A 21,477-nucleotide genomic window follows, 5' to 3' on the forward strand; every position below is an offset into this window, starting at 1 on the left:
ACATTAAAAATAGTAAAAATACATCAATGGGCAAGAAATCCTACATGGCTTCATTGATTAAAACGAAAATTTCACCACAAATAGAGCTCTGTCCAAATTTGGCTTAACCTAACAGTTTTAGAGATATATGCAATAAACTACTGTCTGACCCCTATGTTCTATTTTAGTAACGGCGGCCATGTTTATTTGGCAGATAAAAAAATCCCCACATCAATGCTATGCAGGATACCCCAAGGAAATGCATACGAAGTTTGGATCCAATTGGTCAAGTACTGCCAGAGGAGATTTTTTAAAGGGAATAAACATTAAACACAGTAAATAAAACATAGAAAAAGGGCAATAACTCCAACATGACTTCAAATATTAAAACAAAAATTTCCACACACAAAGATCTCATGATGCTAAACACATTTACCACAAAAAATATCATTATCTATTTCAGTGAACTTGTATTTCAAGCACCAATCCTTATAAAATTCTGACACTACCAATGGTAGACTGATACCTGGTACAGAAAACTCCACCATCAAACAATGTTTCAATCTACAAATGCCATTTAGTCCTTTCCGTATACATATTGCAATTTGTTTTCTTTTTTATGAAAACCTAACATCAGTCTCCAAATCAAAACAACCAAATCAAGAACAATAACTCTTGCAAATGCCAATTTCATACAAAATCTATACACTTTTTATATCAAAAGTGAAAATTCATATTGAGAAACTAAGGTTATATGTGGTCTGTAACTATTTCTGCTTCAGAAATACAAATGTTTTATGTAGGTTTTCAACACTTATGAAATACCTCCAGTCCGACATTCATGAAGACTGCTATTTAATTAATGAAAAACATATGTCCATCATAATATAATTTTACTATTACATGGTATAAAGTACACAATAACAGATGTAACAGTTTGAACAGTAGGCAGTGACATTAAAAGCTATCCAGAACATCAAAGCTTCTCTAACTGGAAAATATACACCTAATTCACAGGAACAATTATGTCAAGATGAAAAGTAAAAAAATTACAATAAAATTTAGCCATAATAGAAAACCAATAGCTAATGGGATGCTGAAGATTCTAGAAAATGCCAACTTTCAGTTCTATCCAAAAGAATTCCTTCATCATAATTAAGCTGTGAACCATATTTTAAGTGGTTATTACAGTAAACCTATCTTGGAACACACTGGTAATAATGTTTCCTCTTATCTAAAATATTTGATTGTCATTTCAAAAGTTGAAGAAAGGTAGACTGTTGTCAAAGGATGATTTGTACCAGTAATATCAAATAATGAGACCGGTCATTCAAAACAGATTATTTCTTAATATAAAATATGCAAATTACATTGAACACGCTATACTTATACAATGCTAAAAAAAAGAAATCGATGAGGTTATAGGAAATAGATTAATACACCTCAACTTGTTTTATAAAAAACGTCATCCAATCCATCATATACAAAACTTGCGAAGTTGGCAAAATGTAAACAAATTTTGAACACCATTCACAATAATATGTACCAAATAATAAAATATCATATTGCTTATATTCCTAAAACAATTACATGAAGGATGAAATACATAAATCATTTCACAGCCATCATTGTGAGCCATCACACTGCCTGTCACACTTTATTGGCAAAGAACTATAAGTAGTTACACTAAGTACCTATAAGAGGTTATACCTGACTGAGGAACTGAATATCAGACTGTGAAATAAGCCAATAATGAGCATGGTTTACAAAAAATCTTAAATTGAAGACTTCCTAAAACCTTTCAGTTAATCCTTATACTTCAAATTTCAAGCAAGCTGATTGGTTGAAATTTAAATTAAGGAAAGATTTTAGCAAATCCTTAACTTGATTTTTTTTTTAATGAAAACTAGGCCAGGTCTCTCTAAGAACCTTTGTTCCAATTGAGTAATTAGCATATAAGATTTAATAGTTTGAATATAATTGTTCTACAGGCTGCCTATTTTAGAATATATGAGGTCCAAATGGTCCCGACTAGATCTACAATGAGCTATATTTTTCTCTATGATATAGTTACCATTTTCCAATTCTGATTATTGAATGTCAACATTTCATTGTTATTGCTTGTAATTTTCAAGAAGGTTGAATTAACAAAAAAAAACACACATAAATCAGTTCTTGTGACTTTGATTGACCTTTACGACAACTTACTGCCCCTGTTATTGTATACCTGTCTACTAGTCTAACAGATCTATTGTCTCTCAGCATCCCCATACAATGACATAGCAACTGAAGCACATGATTTATGTAATAAATAAAATGTTGAAAACAAATGTTGTGGTTATGTCCCCTGACAAAGGGAGGTAACCACAGATCACCAAAGTCCAGATGATTTTCCTCCTGGGGGATTCAATGTTCTTGTTGTTGGTCTTCTTGGTGACTTTTCATCTATTTGTGCTCCTACAATGAAATAAAAGTCCCAATTCAAAAAAAAAATGTATTACAATAAAACTGGTATCTACAAAACCCTCAAATTGTCTAGGCAATTTGTGTACAGATGCCTAAACTGTGTAAAGCAAACAGACTAAACACAATGGAATTCTATACAAGTTTTACACTTATAGAATACATCAAATCCTACAGAAAGCCGATATAGTGACCACAGACACCCCTGCATTCTTAATTTTAGTAGTGATATAGGGTGATTACATCTGTCAGTAAAGAAATATTCACTGTAAGCAATCTTGATCTGCATTTCACGGTACATAGCATTGTGTTAAATATTAAAAAGATTTGGTTTAGTCATATTTTACAATCACCCAGAAACCAGACAGACAAAAGTACAGAGCTGAGGTCCACTAATGTATCCCCTACTGAAAACAACTTACCATACAGTTTACTTTTATCTGTTAGAAAAATGATTTCTATTCAGTTTCAAGAAGATAAGTATATTACATTATGAAAGAAGACTATTTCATTTTTGTTTTAAATTATCTCTCTTTGAATTGCACAGGATGACTCTTTTTGAATAAATTATACACTGAACATTTAATTCCTAAATATTTGTATCTCATATCATTAACAAGAGCATATCATCACTATGGAGTAACTATAAATCAAGTTTCAATAGAAAAAAATAAATATACCAAAGAAAGAAAAAAATGATTGCTTTGACACAAATTGAATAACCATGCTTTTTTTGAAGAACAGAACATTTTTTTTTCTTGTAAATTCTATTAGGAATGCTAAGCCCTATTGTGCTTGTTGTGATATTCTATATCATGACTTCCATCTATTTCTATTAAAAGCAGTGCATTGAGAATGAGATAAAATTGATTGATTGATTATGGTTTAATGCCCTATGGCAGAAATTTCATGCATTTCAGGACAAGAATGATTGACCAATCAAATAGACCCTGCTTGTACTAGTCAGACACCCAGAGCTGGATCTCTGTTGTGCTAGCTCACAGAAGCAACAGCCCCAGGTAGGTATGTCACCCTACTCTGACACATTAGTCTGACTGTGTGTAAACCAGTTGTTACTCCATCCCATTAACTACTGCATGCTTGGTTGAGAAGCAGTGACTACCAACTTTGATGTGACTCGGCCAGGTTTACCCATGACCTCCTGCACTCGAGGAGTGCAGGAAATAAGCCCCTGATGACATTAACATAAAAGCTAATGACATCCAAATTATGCTTGATGCTTATTGAGTATCTTTGGAGAGTTGTTTACTTTTATTCAATTTATTCTAACAATCTATAATGAGTAAAAAGTAATGATGGATCATGTGAAGACAACTGATTCAATTCCATAAATATCATGTGCATAACAATCTGAAGAACTACCCTTTAACTAATACATTCAGGAGTTTCGTCAAAGAAAAGAAAAGGAAGCAAAACTAATGCTATGTGTACTTAATCCTGCTGTTACTCACCACCTAAAGAAAATGTCAATTCTATAAATATCATGTGTATAACAAAACGAAGACCTTTCACTCAACTATACTGAAAAGGGTTGGGGGCAAAAGTACATCTATGAGTACTTATTTCTTTCAATATACTAACCACTTAAAGAAAATGTAGAATCCTGTAAGTTTCTAGTACCACCGCTGGTAGGGGGTCTATTGTGAAACTCAGCACTATTGGGGATAATAGGATTCTCTGCTTTAATTGGTTTCTCATCAAACACTTGCGTTGTAATCTTAGCTACTGGTCCATCATAAGGTTCTCTGTCCACCTTTTCTGGTTTGTTGGTCTGTGACAAAAAAGTTTAAACCCATTTTTAAAAAAATGTAAAAGCATGTTTCAAATAATGTTTTGTTGTTAAAAGTGTGATATGACACTAGCAGAAGTTTTATCTAAAACATGAACCACTCATCAAGTTAAAATCATCACTAAATAATGTTTATATATTTACTTTATCAAAATATAGAACTTGCAACAAAATAAAAATGTTTGAGACTGTCAGAACTACATGAATAAGAGAAACTGATTATATCTGAGTACAAGTTAAAAGACAACCTAAGTGTAATTGTCCCATAATTTACATTTTATAACTTGTAAGGTTAATCCATTTTTGTTCAGAATTTTTTTTCAGGGTTGTTGTGGTTCCTGTAATGTTACTTAAGTAGCACTCCAGATAAGAATCATGCAAAAACTTATTCATGGGTCGAAAGCCTACATTTTTTATTTTTGATATTTTGTTTGAATTGCCACAGTAAACAGAACTACATTCCGTGTTTCATATAAACCATGTTCTTGGGAGATAAAAATTGTACAGAATGCACTGTAGATTTCAAAATTAAGGGATATTACTCTGCAAATGACACTAAAATACATAGAAACTGTTGGATTTTCAATGTGGATTATCTTCTAAGTGCTGATAGATGGGAATGAATAATTACACATTTCATCATATAGCCCTATAAAACAACCCGATAACAAAAATATAAATGTGTAGCCTTTTTTTGGGGAGTATCACATTTTACAGAATATGCCTGTTTCTTAAATCACACACCAGCTGCACTCAAAGTGCAAGACTATCTGGAATTCTAGATGCTATACTTTTTCTTGTTAATGTAACATATGAGAATTAGTCATTCTAATGTAACATGATTTTACAAGGTCTACAAACAAAGCGGTAAAATCCGGGTTTGAAATAGCGGAATTCTGCTAAAAAGCGGAAAAAATCATGTCTGTATATTAATCTTGATTCCATACTTATATAAAAACATACCCTTTCTCTCTCTCTAATTCTACTGAACACAGTTTCAGAGTTACAAGGAAGAGGTATGAACCTTCCCATACCCTGTGTAACTCGTAACTACAAAACAAATAAATTATATATATATACCTATTATATCATTGTTTATTGATTTGGAATCTCATACATGTATACTGGTTCATTAAGTCTTAAAGAATTAATACAAGACTATTAGAGATTAATTTGTGTGTTCATATGAGATGATTTTACAGAGAAAACAGGTGAGCAGAAATTGGCAAAATCAGAAGTAAATAAATTGTAAATTACGGTAAAATCCAGATTTCCAAAAACTGAAATCCGCCAAAAAGCAGAAGAAAATCATTCCTGTTTGATTTGTCCACTGGGAAAATAAATACTGTTACAGTACAGACTGTTAACGTACTAATTTTTGCTATTTTCAAGGTGGACAGAAAACCATGAAAAAAGTACCTACGGAATTTTGAACTCTATATAATGCTAATCATTTTTTAAACCCATGAAAATCGATACCTGCAAATATGTTCACTTAACAGAATTCACGAAAATTAGCAACTGTTGAAATTAATACATTTACAGTATATGATATTGTGTAACTGATCTGAGAGCTAACTTTATTAATGTAAGAATATTCGATTATCTTTGATAAGACTAGTGAAAAATCTTACAACTATGTTCTAGAAAATCAAGATTTATTACTAACCTGACCCTCATCCAGTACAACATGGCCATTTGTCATTACATACTCAGCAACACCATGACATACCATACCCTCAAATATATTGAAGTCTACGGCTTGATGGTGAGTCTTGGCACTAATTGTTCTGGTAGCATTAGGGTTCCAAATGACAATATCTGCATCTGACCCTACAGCAATACGACCCTGAAAAACAAAGTCAGTGTCAAAAATTTTTTCACAAGTACCTTGAAGATACAATTCAAAATCTTTAAGAAAAATTGTGACGGAAGTCTGAAAATCAGTACTGAAGTTAAGAAGTTACTGCAATCTTTTTTATTACTGCTTAAAATGCAACTGACTGATTCGCAATCATTAAAACCCACATTAAAGAATTTTTAATAGTATTTCTTGTAAATATTTATCAAAACCAGGATATTTTGCTTAAATTACAAATTAATAATAATAATAAAATAAATGCACACATTTAATTCTGAATTAACAATATCAGTGTTACATATAGAACCCATCAATGATCTCTACCACCATTTCAATTAAACATTGTACTGAAATAAAATGATTAAGATAGATAAGAAAATTCAGTAAAATAGATTAGTTTATTCAATTCAACTTTACGAGATGAAAGAAGATGCATAACTTTTTATCTACATATCTTTTGTATTGGGAATGAAAACTTATCTCCAACATGATATTTATAAGCAGTCATTTTAAATGAAGGCCAAAAACAAACAAATTTCAATTGTTGATTTAAAATAAGAACCTTAAGTCAACATAAAACAAACATGAACAATTCACCTTCTGAGGATAAATGTTGAATATTTTAGCAGCATTAGTACTAGTTACAGCAACAAAGCGACAGGCATCCATTTTACCAGAATGCTGAAATTGAAAAAAGCAATAAATTACAGTATATTTACTAATGGTATATTCAATAATTTCTAGAATATATGTCCTCTAATCTGTATTTTTATGACTGTTTTGTAAATGAAATTCTTAACTAAGAGGCGTGTACTCATGTTGTCAACTATGAATAATTCAAACCTGTTTATGCCACTTTATGACAATGTATATTTTTGGCTGTATTGTATGGAAATCATCTGTATTATCCTGTATTCTGTGATTTTTAACGAAGGGTACTATGATTTACAATCCAAAGAGTTTAATTTACAGTCGAAAGTTGTAGAAATACAAAGAACCTGTAAAAGTAAATAGCTCTGATAATGCATAGAAATGATGCTGCATCATCCAATAATATTCAAACCATGTAGTTCAACCAGTTCTATTCAGAAACTTTATAAAACTACTTGCCAAAGAAAAGTAATATGCATTTTTTCTGAGCTGTATCATTTGCCTTCGGTGACAATAAATGAAAATTCTAGTCCACCTTACCTTATTCCACTTTACATATTTCCATAATCATTCACATTCAATGGACCAATAGGAGACAGACTTTTTCTTAAACTTACCACTCCCTTTTCCCAAATAACAGACATTCTATCTTCGACACCATTTACACCATTAGGAATTTTTCTAAAGTCATCTTTCCCAAGAGCTTTCTGGTCAGCATTAAATGTACAGTTATCAGTTCCAGTTACTTGTAAATCATTACTACAAAAGACAATGTATTGGTATGTCAAATTTCAATGACTTAGACAGAAAGTATGTATACCTGTGGTCCTTTCATAAAAAATCTTAAGAGTCATAAGTAACAACATCGTTACTTCACACTTTCAAATTTTGTGAAATCAACCACTGGTCTGTTGCCCTACTGGCTCTATCAAACAAATATATATTTTTTTGGTAGTAACAAGAACAAAATCATCTTCAGAGGAAACACATACCCTAACATGAAGTGGGATGGATAATCGAAAAAAATGTGTCATCCAGACATAGCTAGCAGGTCATAAGATGAGAAGCAACAGTAAATATTTAAAATAATTTTATATTCCATTAAACCACTGATTACATAAAATAGAAATATAGCTGACTAAAAATTTCATCCTGTGAAGCAATTATAATAAAATGATTAATGTAAAGACATTGATTAACAACAAAAATATCTGAAAAATTTCCAATATATATGACATTTGTTATGCTGAGATGTATATAAATGGAAATTTATGTCAAGTTCAATGATCTGTTCTAGTAATGACATACTTAGCTAACAGATCCATGAGGAAGGCTGGCGTTGAAGAATCTGGTCGGAGTGGAGGACCCATTACATGACCTGCAGCATGTCTCCAACATCGGTTCCAGTAATGTGTACCATCAGTCCCTAAGCTAGCCGCTATAGGTTCTCCAAACACAACTTTACCTGTCAAAATTAAAAGTATGCATAACTAGTTCAGTCACAAAAACAGAAATCATACGGATACAATGAAAGCTACATAGGCATATATAAGAAATATAATTACACCTTACATAAGAATCCTGGAGTCTGATTGGTTGATAGCCTGAGTATTTTAAACATGTTCTCACAATTTCGGTCCTATATAGAGCTGCCACAGTAAATGCATAAAAAACATGCTATTTTCCCCCTTAGGTGTAGTATTTGCCAAAATACATATGTTTTTTTCTTACCATCACGAACCTCATCCCGCCAAAACTTTTTCTGAAGTTCTCTAATATCTAATCGCTCAAAGTAACATAACTAATTAATTAATTTTGAAAAATAGAAGTGTACCCAGTATCAGTCAAATTGGCGAACGACAACATAGCTGCTGAAAAATAAAAAAATATCCAACTCTGTACACATCTCTTGAATTCTTTGGAAGCTATAATACTTACTTCATTTCTCAGTATCATTTGTCCAAAACTCTCAGCAATGTCTATACCCTATACACTAATTTTATAAACTGGTCTTAAACCTTACCAGATCTCCTTGCATCCGTTATAACTTGTCCAGCAGTTTTACTCATCACTTTAACTATGTACAGAGGACAGTTAGCTTGATTAGCAATAGCTATGGATCTGGAAGCAGCTTCACCTTCAACCTGACAATCCAAGGTCAAAAGGTCTTTTAAATGACTTCTAAAACATGGATAAGTGTGGGGTGCAAAATGAAGGAGATATTGCCCACTGTTGCAATGGTATAGTTTTTGATCATTCAAATTCTTAAAATATGTACAGTTACTTTATCAAATAATTTTTTTTGTTTTCTTTGTATGCTTCCAAAAGCCAAATTCCATTTATATATTTTATTAAGAAATGCACTTTGAGTAATAAAAGTTATGAACATCCAACAGAAAAGCCACTATATCCTTCATTCCATACACTGATTACCCACAATATAAGCAAAAAAACAAAGCAAATCAAAGCAAGAGAAGTGAGCTCACCTTTTTGTCGTGCTTTAGTGACTATTTTAGCTGCAGATTTACTCATTACATGTACAACATAGAGTGGACAATTGGCCTGACTGGCTAAAACTATAGATCTATTAGTAGCTTCAGCTTCGACCTAATAAATAAAGGGGAAAAAAAACATGACCAAAAATAGAAAAAATAAAAAACACACAACAAAAAACACTGTCACCAACATATTTTGACAAGCAATTTATTACTGCTAGTTTTGTGAGCAAGAAAAAATCATGAAAATAAATCGCCAGGATTAAGTCCCATTAGTATGGAAAATGGAAGATGTGCTAAACAGAGTACAAGTTGTGCTAATAAATAGAAGATAATAAATAGGATAATTAATTGGAAAGAGTGAACAATCAAAATATTATCACTAGTGCCGAAGAACGCCTAGATTTAAGGAGTGTGCGGAACTTGTTCCACGCACGAGTTAAATCTTCAAACGTTCTTGGCACAAGTGATAATATTTTGTTTATTCAAGATAACCAATTGATTATCCTATTCATTATATAGATTTTCTTCAAAATGTATTGATATTTTCAATATGAAATTTAAATTGTGTGATTAGCAGATTGATTTCAAAGTGACGTTTTTGGCGGGAGAAAGTGCAAGAGGGAAATTACCTAACTTATTTCACAGTGTGAATTATCGAAATTTATTACACTGAGAAAATTTGGTAAAACACTGCAATCTATGTAATAAATAATATTAATATCCTAAAATGTGAAAATAGATTGGTTTACAGTACAAAACAAAGTTTAAAAAACATAGATGTTGTGAAAATACTATCTCAATTAGGAGTTTTAATGATCAAACTTTTTAAACAGTTTAATAAATTCAATCTCCAAACAACCATGCTATAAAGAACAAAAAACACACATTGGAGAATTTAAGGTGGAGAGATGCTAAGACACAAGTTTGTCAAAATGTCATTTTGAAATTCATGATACTACTCTAAAAATATGATATCCTTAAATTAGAAACAATTTTTCTTGATAGCCTCAGACATTGTAGGTGTACAGCAGAGAACAGTTTGTACAACAGGAGATGTTCACAATGACAATTTACTCGCACTGAAAATTAACAATTACACACTTTGATATTTGAGTGGAAATGGTGCAAAAAAATCTTCCTTTAATTATCAAAAGTACATGTAGTTGGTTTGACAAAATAGAAACCCATATAACAGGATATTATGAAATTTTAGTACAGAAAGATAAATTCCAAGTATTTAGATTTTTTTTACCTATAAAAATGAAAAAGTCAAAAATCAAGAGTCTCATAGAACATTCTAGACTCCATTTTGAAAAAAAAATATTCCAAATTCCATCATCTATTTGCCAAAAAATAAATGAAATTCATAGCTTCAATCAGAACAATTAAATAAATCTGATGTGATGGAAGTTCAAAAACAGAATAAGTGTAATTTATGTCTATTTTTAGCAGGTTTTCTTAAAGCATTATTTTGCACCTAAAAGCTAAAATTCATACAATATTTTGGAAAATTTCTGTCCTGTCTTTTTTGGAGGATTTTGTTGACCATTTTACTCTAAATCTGAGTGTTCATTCATCAAAAAATATATCAAATGATCTACAGATCGAGAAAAAATTGTCCAATACAAGTTTCAGGTTTCCAAGAATGAATTTCTATCTTTTAACTACATATACATGTATTTCATAAATATAAAAATAAAAACACAGAACAACTGAGACCACACAAACCAAACCACATATAACAAAGTAAGCATGGAACACTGTACATGTGCATACAAACTATATTGAACTAAGAATTACAACACATACATACATGTAATTTGACATTACAAATTTTTTATTGTGTGTTATGATTAATTATTTTAAACAGAACTTTAAAACAAAGACACTACTGAATCATTGCACAAGGCATTTACCAGTATTCAACAATTGTTGGGAGATCTAAGTTACCATTACAGATTGTTTAACCATCAACATATTCCCAACTTGCGGACCAACATTTTGTCAACATTTATCTCCCTTTGGAGCAGGTGTCTATTCGGAACACGTAAGGTTTTCCATCCGATATCGACGATACTTTAGAAAATCTCGAAAGTCAAAAGGGAATTTCTCGTTCTACTGACCCTGCCATAAATTTTCTTTACCCGGGATACAAATGAAAATCATCCTTGTGTAACCTACCAACAAAATGAAACACCCTGTAAATTTTTAGAAACACTGTTGTGTTTGTCTGCTGGGGATTCCATTTTCATTCGAGTTACCTCTTTTTTCTGCACCCGAATCCAAACATCGATTACAGACTTTGAAATTATACCTGGTAGGTAACTCTGCAAAAACAGGATAAAATATGGCTGCATCCTGAGCTCCGCAAGTAGGGAATACATGTACTTCAAATCTAGTAAAATATACATTGTTTTATATCTACCGGTAAGTACAAATACCCAGCATAGAAATAAAGTTAAAATGAATGCATACCTCCTCTGGCCGACACATCTCATGTCCTTCAGGCCCTGTAATTCCTAATCTTATCATCTCAGCTGATTTCTACAAGTCAGACGTACAGTAAATCTTTATTACATGTAATGGAAAATTTTTGTAGTAATAAATTTCTGATATGATTATTTGGATACATGTTATTTTTAAGATGCAAAAGGTGCAGAAATGATTTTATCATTTTTCATGGTTTTACAGTACATATATTTCATTTGATTATGGCAATTCAAATTTATTGACTCTATCTGACTTTGTTCTTTATCAATTTAAAAGTTGAGCTGATTATTTTAATCTAAGTTTTCAGTGTGCAACACAAGTTTGAAAATTCAAGTAACCAACAAGCTGCAGTTTTATACTTTTTTTAAAATTTGATTGATTGATTTTAGTTTAACAACCCATGGCAAATAATTCATTCAATTCTGGACTGGAATGATTGAGTAGTGGAGTGAACCTTCCTTGAGCATGCTCTGCTTTAGCAGAACCAGGTTTTTAATATGCTAGCAAACAGAAGCCACAACCAACAGGAAAGTGTATTACATTAATCTGACACATTCTGAATCCAAGCAAATTAATCATCACCCACTCTCCTACATGCCACATTTTTGGTGGCAACGAAGTGACTACCAATTTTCAAGTTTTTTGGTATGACACAGTTGTGGATCTAACCCAAGACCTCCTCCACACAGGTTGAGTATATTACTTCATTACAACTGAGTATGTTTAATCAATTAATTGAACAAAAAAAATAATTACAGTCAAATAAAATGTAGAATTGATCAAAACAGGGGTAATACATCTATGTTTCCATTACCTCTGCTATTAAATGGCCATTTTCTGCATGCACCATAGCCAAGGCACCAAGATCTCTACACCTGCTAAAAACTTCATATAACTCATTGTCTTCTAACATGAACACATCTTTGTAAGCCAGGAACATTTTAAAGGAGTTGATACCTAGAAAGAGAAAGTTGGTATTCAGTTCACAATGAGATCTAATTCAATTTAAAGTTTATTTCTTTGTTCTTCAGCTAGGTTTTGTGAGAGAGGGAGATATTTCTTTTTTACAATTTTATTTCCCCCAAAAAAAGTGACAAGGATGTTTTTCTACATTATTTACATCCAGAAATAAAAAAAGTTTTTATTTATTGATATAGCAAAATAAAAATTGGTTATGAGACATTAAGAATCTAACATTTTTGAAAGTTCAAGGCAAAAAAATCTCTAACACTCAATGGTAATATTTCAACATCTCTAACAAGGCTCTGCCAAATAAGAGAACATCAAAATTTTACCAGAGGGTGACTGGGATTTCCTAGTCTTACATTTTTTTAGGGTGTTGATTCTTTCTCTCACTTTTAAAATTGATTTTGTTTCAGTACATGCCTATTCAGAACAACCTGCTTGCTGAAATTCTTTTAAATTTACTACAGGTCATATAATGTTTAATTGTGACGTCACTAATGTTATCAGAGGAACTCTCACAAGGCTAAAAATGGTAATGACCTTGTCTCACTAGTGAGAAAGTCACACATAGACGAGGAGGACCTGAGATTATCAAGAAATTAAATTTGAGTAGCCAAAGGTTAAAAGGTATTACCATAATCAATATTATTTCTTTTATTATATTTTTTCTAGAAATCATTCAAGTCCTGTCTTCAGGGACAATAGGTTCATTAGACTGTATCTGTTTAGTTGTCCAGTAAAAATATGTACCTCTAAAATCTTTAAATGGGTGTTTTTTGTTAAAAATCATACAGATCTACGAATTCAAAGAGACAATAGATATTATGTATTTTTTACAATGTATCGCATATTCTATATTTCTCTTATAATCACCGGTGAGATGACTGTATTTTGGTTAATACATATATGTATTATAAAGCTATGAAACTGACCTTTTTCTTTACAGAGAATTTCCATTTCCTTGGCCACTTCAGGACTCCACCATGTGACACATGAATGTAAGGCATAGTCACAACAGACCTTACCATCAGCCCAGTTCCTCCACTTATCATAAGCTTCTAACAGAGGAACATTCTTTTGATCCAATACGAAGTCAACTGTAAAAGAAAAAAACACTGCATGAACATCACACAATCATGATTTTTTTTAGGAATCACCATTTACTAATCTATTTTACCCTCTGTTATTCACCTGAAGAAGATTTTCAAATTATTTCTTTATCTGTATCATTTAAACCATTTCAAGGCACCCTCTCCATTGCAGATTTCTGCCTAAACATACTTTTCTCCCCACCAGACAAAAACCCCTGTAAAGTATCTATAACATGCATTAATAGGTTCATAATTTTGGAATGCAAGAATAGAAGGGTAAAATTCTGGAATGATTTCCCCCTCCCCCAATTATAAAAGGAACTCTTTACACAAGACAAATTTAGAAATTCAACTTTTGCCCTTGTAGACAATGTTGATCATCACAGTATCAAGGTAAAATAGGCCTCGACCAACAACAGGTATCTCAGAATGCCTTACAGTTTCTGATTAGTCCATAGTATGATATGTTTATCTATGATATACTTACTAATCATGGTAGTGCCACCTGCCAGGGCAGCCTTTGTTCCACTGTAAAAATCATCCACTGCATGTGTTCCCATAAATGGTAGTTGCATGTGAGTGTGTGTATCGATTCCACCTGAAGAAATAAAAAAACATGCAATGAAATTTTATACCCCTTTCATGCAGTTTTAAAACTTCCTAATTAGATTAAAAAGTGATCACAAAAGAGCACAAAAGATATATTACTAGTGTATACTACACATATACTATAATTAGCAATTCATCACAATGAACAGTAAATCTTTAAAAAAAATGCTGAAAACTGAACTGAATAAAACGAGGAGAGTAAAAGGACAAAGACTTGAAATTTATAAATTGAAAACATCACGAACAATTTTATTTATTTTAAATGCAATTACAATGCTGTCCAATTTTTTTATAAATTAATTTTAAAATAAGCAACTCTAAAAAAAAGAAAGAAAATAATAACTGATGAGTGATTCATTTCCTCATGTCAGTAACCAATTAACTGTTTACTGTAATTAATTTCAAGCTGCTCAGATGTGATGAATTCCACAGCTGGTCTCAAAAAACATCATGCCTTTCAAATTAGACTTTAACAAACAGCACAAGAGTATAATGTAAAACTAATGTTTACAATACAGAGCACATTGCATGTGCCATTAACACAGTGCATAGATTAGATTGTCTGGTTTATGTCAATTAACTGTGCTAAATGTGCAGCATTCTTTGTCTTCTTTTTTGTTCTATAAAATTTTTCTCCTCACTTGACAAATTTTAAGTTTTGTCTCAGTGAAAAATTACCCTTGTTTTAAACTGTTTGATTATGTTCACAGTAGGATATTTCCTAGCAATACACACTTAATTTGTGGCAGACTCAAGCAGGAGGTTATAAGGATATAACCCTTCCCTCTTTTGTTGGAAAAGTTTCTTAATTTTGGGTAAAATGAGCAAATAAAAGCTTTAAACCACATTCCTTTAACTTTTTATTGGAACCATCTTTGGATAAATTCCTGGATCTGTCCCTGCTTAAAGTGTGCACTTGACAAAGACTTTAAGAGCAGGGTAGGAAACTTGCTCAAATTCTAGCCAGTCCTGAATACAATTTTGCAATATATTTACTATATGGCTATATCATTTTTTTGCTACAATTAGAGCTGGCGGGCAGGCTACTATTTCTAACTCTGTAAAACAGTCTATTTTTACACTTTAACTAAAACACGATTTAACTGCTATTCTTAGGCCAATGCGACAGGAGACTGCAGGGTATCAAAGGAATGGCCATAATTACCTGGAATAACCAACTTCCCTTTGGCTTCAATGGTCCTGGCACCACCAGGGATGACCAGGTTGTTTCCAATTTGTCTGAAAAACAGTAATTTTATTACATGTGTTAAGCAAAATGTAGAAGATTTCTAGATGTTCAATGAAGGAACCAAGTGCATATAAGATAAAGTAAGAATGGATTAATTGAAAAACAAGGAAGGACAATACATAATTTTCTCATTCACCTTTTATTGTTACTCTGAAAGGGCCATTTAGAAGACTATTTAGTCCAAAATGACAAATATGCAGGATACTTTAGTGAAAAAAGAAATAGACCTTCTTAGCTGAGGTCTAATCAAGTACCATGCTCAGTAAAAAAAACAATCAGTTTTGGTGACAATTAGTCATAGAGTATTAATACTGTAAAGGGTCAGTATCATTTTCTGTTGTGGTATAATTACATTTCATTAAGTGTTTTCATTTTTTTATGCATTTTTTCAAGGGCATTTTCTCATATCCCAACATTCCATATTGTACAATCATTTATTAACAATACAACTGAATCTTCCATGTCAAATCAAGACTTGTCTACCAGATACTACTCAAAAGTTCAGCAAAGAACACAATATTGTTCAATTGATATACCCTACATGTCACTTACTTAAATTTAGATCTATATCAGTTTGATGATATTCATATGCACCTACATGTACCTCAGCATAGAAGACATCAATTGCACCCATTTGGGCGTTTCCTCTTAAAACTCATTATGAACAATTCTAGTTGAGCATTTAAAAAGGCAACATTTGTATTTACAATGTCAACTTATGGATTTTACCATGATAATTATTGGAAAAATGCTAAAAACATCCTGAAGGAAAACTAAAGGCTAAATGAAAGAAAGAGATTATGAAATATTCTTAAAACAACTATTTATTCTTTGGGAATGCCAGACTACAGGAATATGGTATGATTATTGTGTACTATTGATTCTGAGTCACTTCAGACTTCGTATTGATCTAGATCCGTAATGGGACATTCAAACAGTCAACGGAATAATTACATTCATGGCTGATACATCCTATTACCATAAACTATTTATACAAGACCAGAGCAATAAAATTGTTCTATGAGTCTAGAAGGAATCTATTTTTAACTTTGTCATCATCCAGATTAGCTCTATATTAACAGAACAAAGATTGACAACATGCCCATGACAATTGTAAATCCAGCAAGACTTGTTTTCTTTACTACTGAATTTAATATTGAAAAAACATTAATATACAAAATGTACCCTATGAGTTGCATACATGTTAATTCATTTCATTAAAGTAGAGTTACAACAAAATGTTTAAGCTTGATATTGCCCATAATGAGACTAATACCCCCGCAGCCTGTTGAATCCTTTACAATTTGGGGCCAATATGGACAAATGATTCATTTTGGACACAATTTTTATGAGGGATAAACTAAGCACTTTTGAAACATAATTTTGCTGCCATTTCTGAAACATCCAACTTCAAATCACAATCAGGACAATTTTTTGTTGTTGCTGACAACACAATGACAGAATATGACTGCAAATTTACTTTAAACATAAATTCCTAAAAACTATGCACATCCAAATATGATAATCTGACATCTAATACCCCAAAAAGTTTCATAACAATCCTTCAAGTCGTTGATGAGGAATTGCAGACAGGGCATGCGACCAAGTTTTTTCTGAACTCATTCTCATGCCTTGTCCACAACAACATCTGTCATTTCTACAATTTTTTAATACTGACAGTATGCACATCTCCATGCCATTATATGACATCCCACAAAGTTTCATAATGATACAGCAAGCTGCTAAGAAAATAGTGCACAGACAGATGGAGGGACAGACTGAGTCAGACCTACATTGTACATACCCACAAACCTTTTCTGCTGAAGGTATAAAATAAAAAAAAAAAAAAAAAACACTCACAAATAAGATTGTAATAATGTTATATTTGAAATGTACAAAGAAGGCAGCTACACAACCATGAATAGAAGTAAATATTTAACAGTTATATTTGTATCAGATTTTCATGACAAATTCAGCTGGTACATGCAAGTAAACCTACATGTACATGCATCTGGTCAAATAACTTTTTATTTTCTTTTGTTGTTTAGTTTATTTTGTCATGTCACAGATAACATAAACAATCCACCTCTCTCTAATGTATCTATTAGCAATTGGCTGCCATTTACCTTGTATCACAGAATGTACAACTTAAGTGTATATGGAGATAATCAGCAGCATAAGAATTACAGAAGATATCCAGTTGTCTTTATTTTGTTTATAATATTTTGGTCACTAACTTCACTGATGAAGATTATGATGATGATTATATGATATTTAATTCTCTATATATAAAGTTTATACACAAAAGCCTTTCCTAATCTCCTTCTATCAACAGCATCTATGTTTGAATCTATCTACATATTTCTCAGTAGGTCTTTTGTACATTTCTCTCAGTCATCATCATAGTTCTCACAGGTGCTACTGGTACTAAAATTTTGTCTTCAAAAATAGAATTATTAATCTGAATTGGCTATTTATTTTTGAGTTGCAGATATTTTAAGATTGCCAGTACTTATTGAAATAAGAATATCACAGAAATTTACACCTGTACAGTGGTTATTTAATGGAAATAACTTCTTACACGTATCATGTAATCCCTAGATCTCTAATTAATTTCAATAAAAGAATGATGTTCCATGTTCCCCACCTGCTTCATTTATTGATAGTAAATTTCAGAGGAGGATAACTCTTAATACTATTGCAGTTGATGTTGATTTTCAATTTCTGCAGATTGAATATAGCAACTCTGTTAAAATTCTATAAGGATGAAGGCAAGGGAGCCCTTTTTAATTGATTATTTTCAAAGGCAGACAATAACAATATGCATGTCATTGCTCTTTTTTTTTTTTTAAACATTTTGAAATGTTCATGTTAGCAACTTTTTTACTAAATTCCTCTCTGAAAAATGTTGGCACATATCAGCACTTAAAAAACGATTTTTTTTTACTTCTGTTTACCAAGGGAGAAAGCTCTTACAAAATCAGCCAGTCATTGTTGATTTTCAAACTTGTTTATTAGTTTTATAAGTATCGACCTTTGGGATAGTTTCATCTAAATTTGTTGAAAAATGTATGTATGCATGGGCACCTAGCATTTCTATGTCCCCTTCTCACATTTGTAACAGGAACAAAATATGTTGCTTTCAATTTTGACAGTGATACCTAACAAGATGATAATTCCTTTAAAAAAGACATTTAGTAAGACCAAATGTTTTTGTTCTTTTATCTCTGAGTTTACACCTACTACATGAAAGCTTACTTGATAATGCCATCTTCTATGTAGATATCTGCATCAAAGGACTGGTCATCGTTAACAATCTTCCCTCCTTTGATAAATAACCGTGACTGGGCACTCTGAAAGACAAATAAGTCATTTTAGTGAGGATAAAAATAAACTTACTCTTATACTGAATCCTGTAAAAGACCAGAAGTTATGTAAATTACATGTACAAACCCTTTATACAAGATTATACATGTATGTATACAGGGACTGTACTTATACAAATACTGCATACATGTACTTGTATACTAAGTACACATATATCATTTTAGAGAATATAACATGGCGAATACATGTTTTCCTACTTCGTTTTTCCCAGGTATTAAACATACATGTATATTTGTGTAACCTACACTGTACATGTAGTTTGATTGTGTTCATATGGATTTATTAGATTTAATCATCATGGAAGGATTCAGGGAGTTCTGGCAGCCAGAACTGTCATCCCCTTCCTTTTAAATAAAACAGATAAATTTTGTGAAGTTTCAATTAAAAACTGACTGATTATAGCCTAGAAACCCCACCCCAAAGAAAAAATCTTCTATTCTAAACACCTGAACATATTCAGACTGTATTATATGAGTATTTAACAGACTACAAAATACACATAATTATATACATCAAGAATCTCTTTGATAACAGACACAATAATATAACAGGAAGATCAATTGGTACTTCTGATAAAATGCAAATAAATTATGATTCATAGAGTAAATAATCTTATTGCTTTATTAGGTACATTGTACATCAGACTGGTAAAGTTTTGTTGTGTCTGATCAAGTTCACTATAAATTCCTGTTGTAAGGTCCAGCAGTGGTCAAACATATATATATATAATTGTAGCCTTCATCTTGAATATTGTAAAGAAGTGGTATTAGGCATTTCAGAGGGTGAATTAGATGAGGTTGTATCAGGAATGTTCAGGGGTGAGGTATATGCCCACTTTCCAATATACGCCATCATCCATGGTGAAAGATAAAAATAGTACCCAACCCCCAACCCCTAATTCTACTGACTTTCAGTTTAAAACATGTATCATTATACAACTTTTGATCATTTATACTTTGTGATACCAATATTGATACAACAGATTAAGATTTAGGTTACTATATCTTAAGTTAAAGGACCAGTCTATTCCAACAATAAGAGTTTCCTAAGGAAGTCCAGAATTATACTACGATTATCATGTTTACCTTATAAAGTTAAATATTTACATATGTGTCTCAACTTTTTAGCAAATAAAACAGGCGTAACAATAGAGTTTAAATCTATATTTTCACATGGTGTTAGATCAGGATAAAGGGCGATTATATATTAAATCTACGAAAAAATCTTATCATGGGTGTCACATACAAGATTTGCATTTCTGCAAAAGAGGTACTAGTTACTAAAATCTGTCAGGGACAGTAAATGGTGTCTCATTGGCAATAGTGTTACCCTCACACATCATGCAGCATGTATCAATGATACAATATCATACAAAGGTAGACAATTTCCCAATAACTGCTTTAGTTAATTCTTGTGCATATGAAATCAAAATCAAATCAAGTGCTATTTCGAAGGATGCAGCAAGGGAAATGACAAACAGCCAGCTTAGGCAAAAAGCAGTAAAAAAAAAATAATGTGGCCATCACAACAAAGTCACTTACAATGTGGTCCTCACACCCACAACAATGTCTTGTATCAGTGCGACAAGACCCATCAGGGGGCAGTCTGGTGTGGGTGTGGTCACATTCCATCCCACTGTCTCCCAGACAGTTAGGAAACCCTCTCCCGCGATGGACTATAACTTTAAAACAGTGAGCAATATCCATGAATCCTTATCCTGATACAAAGAATCGAAGCCTCGACTGTGTTACGTAATGATTTAACATAATGATATGGCATCTTTGTCTGCAAGTGTGGAATTCAATTCCAGTCAATAGTAAAAAAAGGATCAATACTTCCTCATCAAGTCCTTTACAAAGCTAGATGGAAGAATCAAGTTATCGGTGAAGTTTGTCACAACATTAGTCATACCCTTTGTTCAAGTGTTTCGTTAAGTAGTTATAATACAGTTACATACACCATGTAGTGAAAATAAATGTCTTTTACTCATAATTAAAATGAAATCAATATTGTTCTATTTATGGTAATGAAAGTGTCAAGATTTTGTACCTTCTTATGGCTGATTCAGCAAAAACTAGTATGTACACTTGAAGGTCAAAGAAATGGGAATAGCAATCTAGTTGTTACACAATAGTGATTCTATCAGCTCCAAGATATGCAGGTTTCATGCAATTTAATGTGAGCAATTGTAACATACCAGTACCTTTAATGTGGTTTTAGTATCCATTTATGATGTATATGTACTTCATGTGAACGAATATTTATATAGAATAGCAGTTGTACACTGATTGACAAGTATGTAGCTAAAAGGAAGCTAGCCTACTTTAACACCTTGAGGAAGTAGCTTTCACTGTTAATCTACATGTACCGGTACATGTCCATGAACATCAGAGACACACATGTACAAAATGATAGCAGTGGTT

General features: G+C 32.0%; 1 protein-coding gene across 12 annotated transcripts in view; it reads right to left on the reverse strand.

Moving 5' to 3' along the window:
* Nucleotides 1-855: 855 nt before the first annotated feature.
* The window catches only part of LOC148609694 (dihydropyrimidinase-like), a 42,787-nt gene continuing 22,165 nt past the window's right edge, over nt 856-21,477 (reverse strand). For 3 of the 12 annotated variants that reach the window (XM_088540854.1, XM_088540860.1, XM_088540862.1), the window contains 15 exons: nt 18,926-19,020; nt 15,584-15,657; nt 14,297-14,407; nt 13,651-13,815; nt 12,567-12,709; nt 11,738-11,806; nt 9,251-9,371; nt 8,073-8,229; nt 7,382-7,523; nt 6,711-6,794; nt 5,922-6,101; nt 5,216-5,302; nt 4,045-4,234; nt 2,865-2,882; nt 856-2,436 (listed from right to left, as the gene is read on the reverse strand). In XM_088540854.1, the coding sequence (XP_088396980.1) occupies nt 2,351-2,436; nt 2,865-2,882; nt 4,045-4,234; nt 5,216-5,302; nt 5,922-6,101; nt 6,711-6,794; nt 7,382-7,523; nt 8,073-8,229; nt 9,251-9,371; nt 11,738-11,806; nt 12,567-12,709; nt 13,651-13,815; nt 14,297-14,407; nt 15,584-15,657; nt 18,926-19,020 (1,722 nt within the window). In that variant the 3' untranslated portion in view covers nt 856-2,350. Of the gene's footprint in view, nt 2,437-2,864; nt 2,883-4,044; nt 4,235-5,215; nt 5,303-5,921; nt 6,102-6,710; nt 6,795-7,381; nt 7,524-8,072; nt 8,230-8,787; nt 8,909-9,250; nt 9,372-11,737; nt 11,807-12,566; nt 12,710-13,650; nt 13,816-14,296; nt 14,408-15,583; nt 15,658-18,925; nt 19,021-20,595; nt 20,964-21,257; nt 21,381-21,477 lie in introns of those variants that run through there. The other 9 variants (XM_088540856.1, XM_088540863.1, XM_088540866.1 and 6 more) reach the window with 6 other exon arrangements.

Source organism: Perna viridis, chromosome 8 (genome assembly GCF_037379345.1).
Source record: "Perna viridis isolate PV_CMFRI_1.1 ecotype Kerala chromosome 8, ASM3737934v1, whole genome shotgun sequence".
Taxonomy (NCBI): domain Eukaryota; kingdom Metazoa; phylum Mollusca; class Bivalvia; order Mytilida; family Mytilidae; genus Perna; species Perna viridis.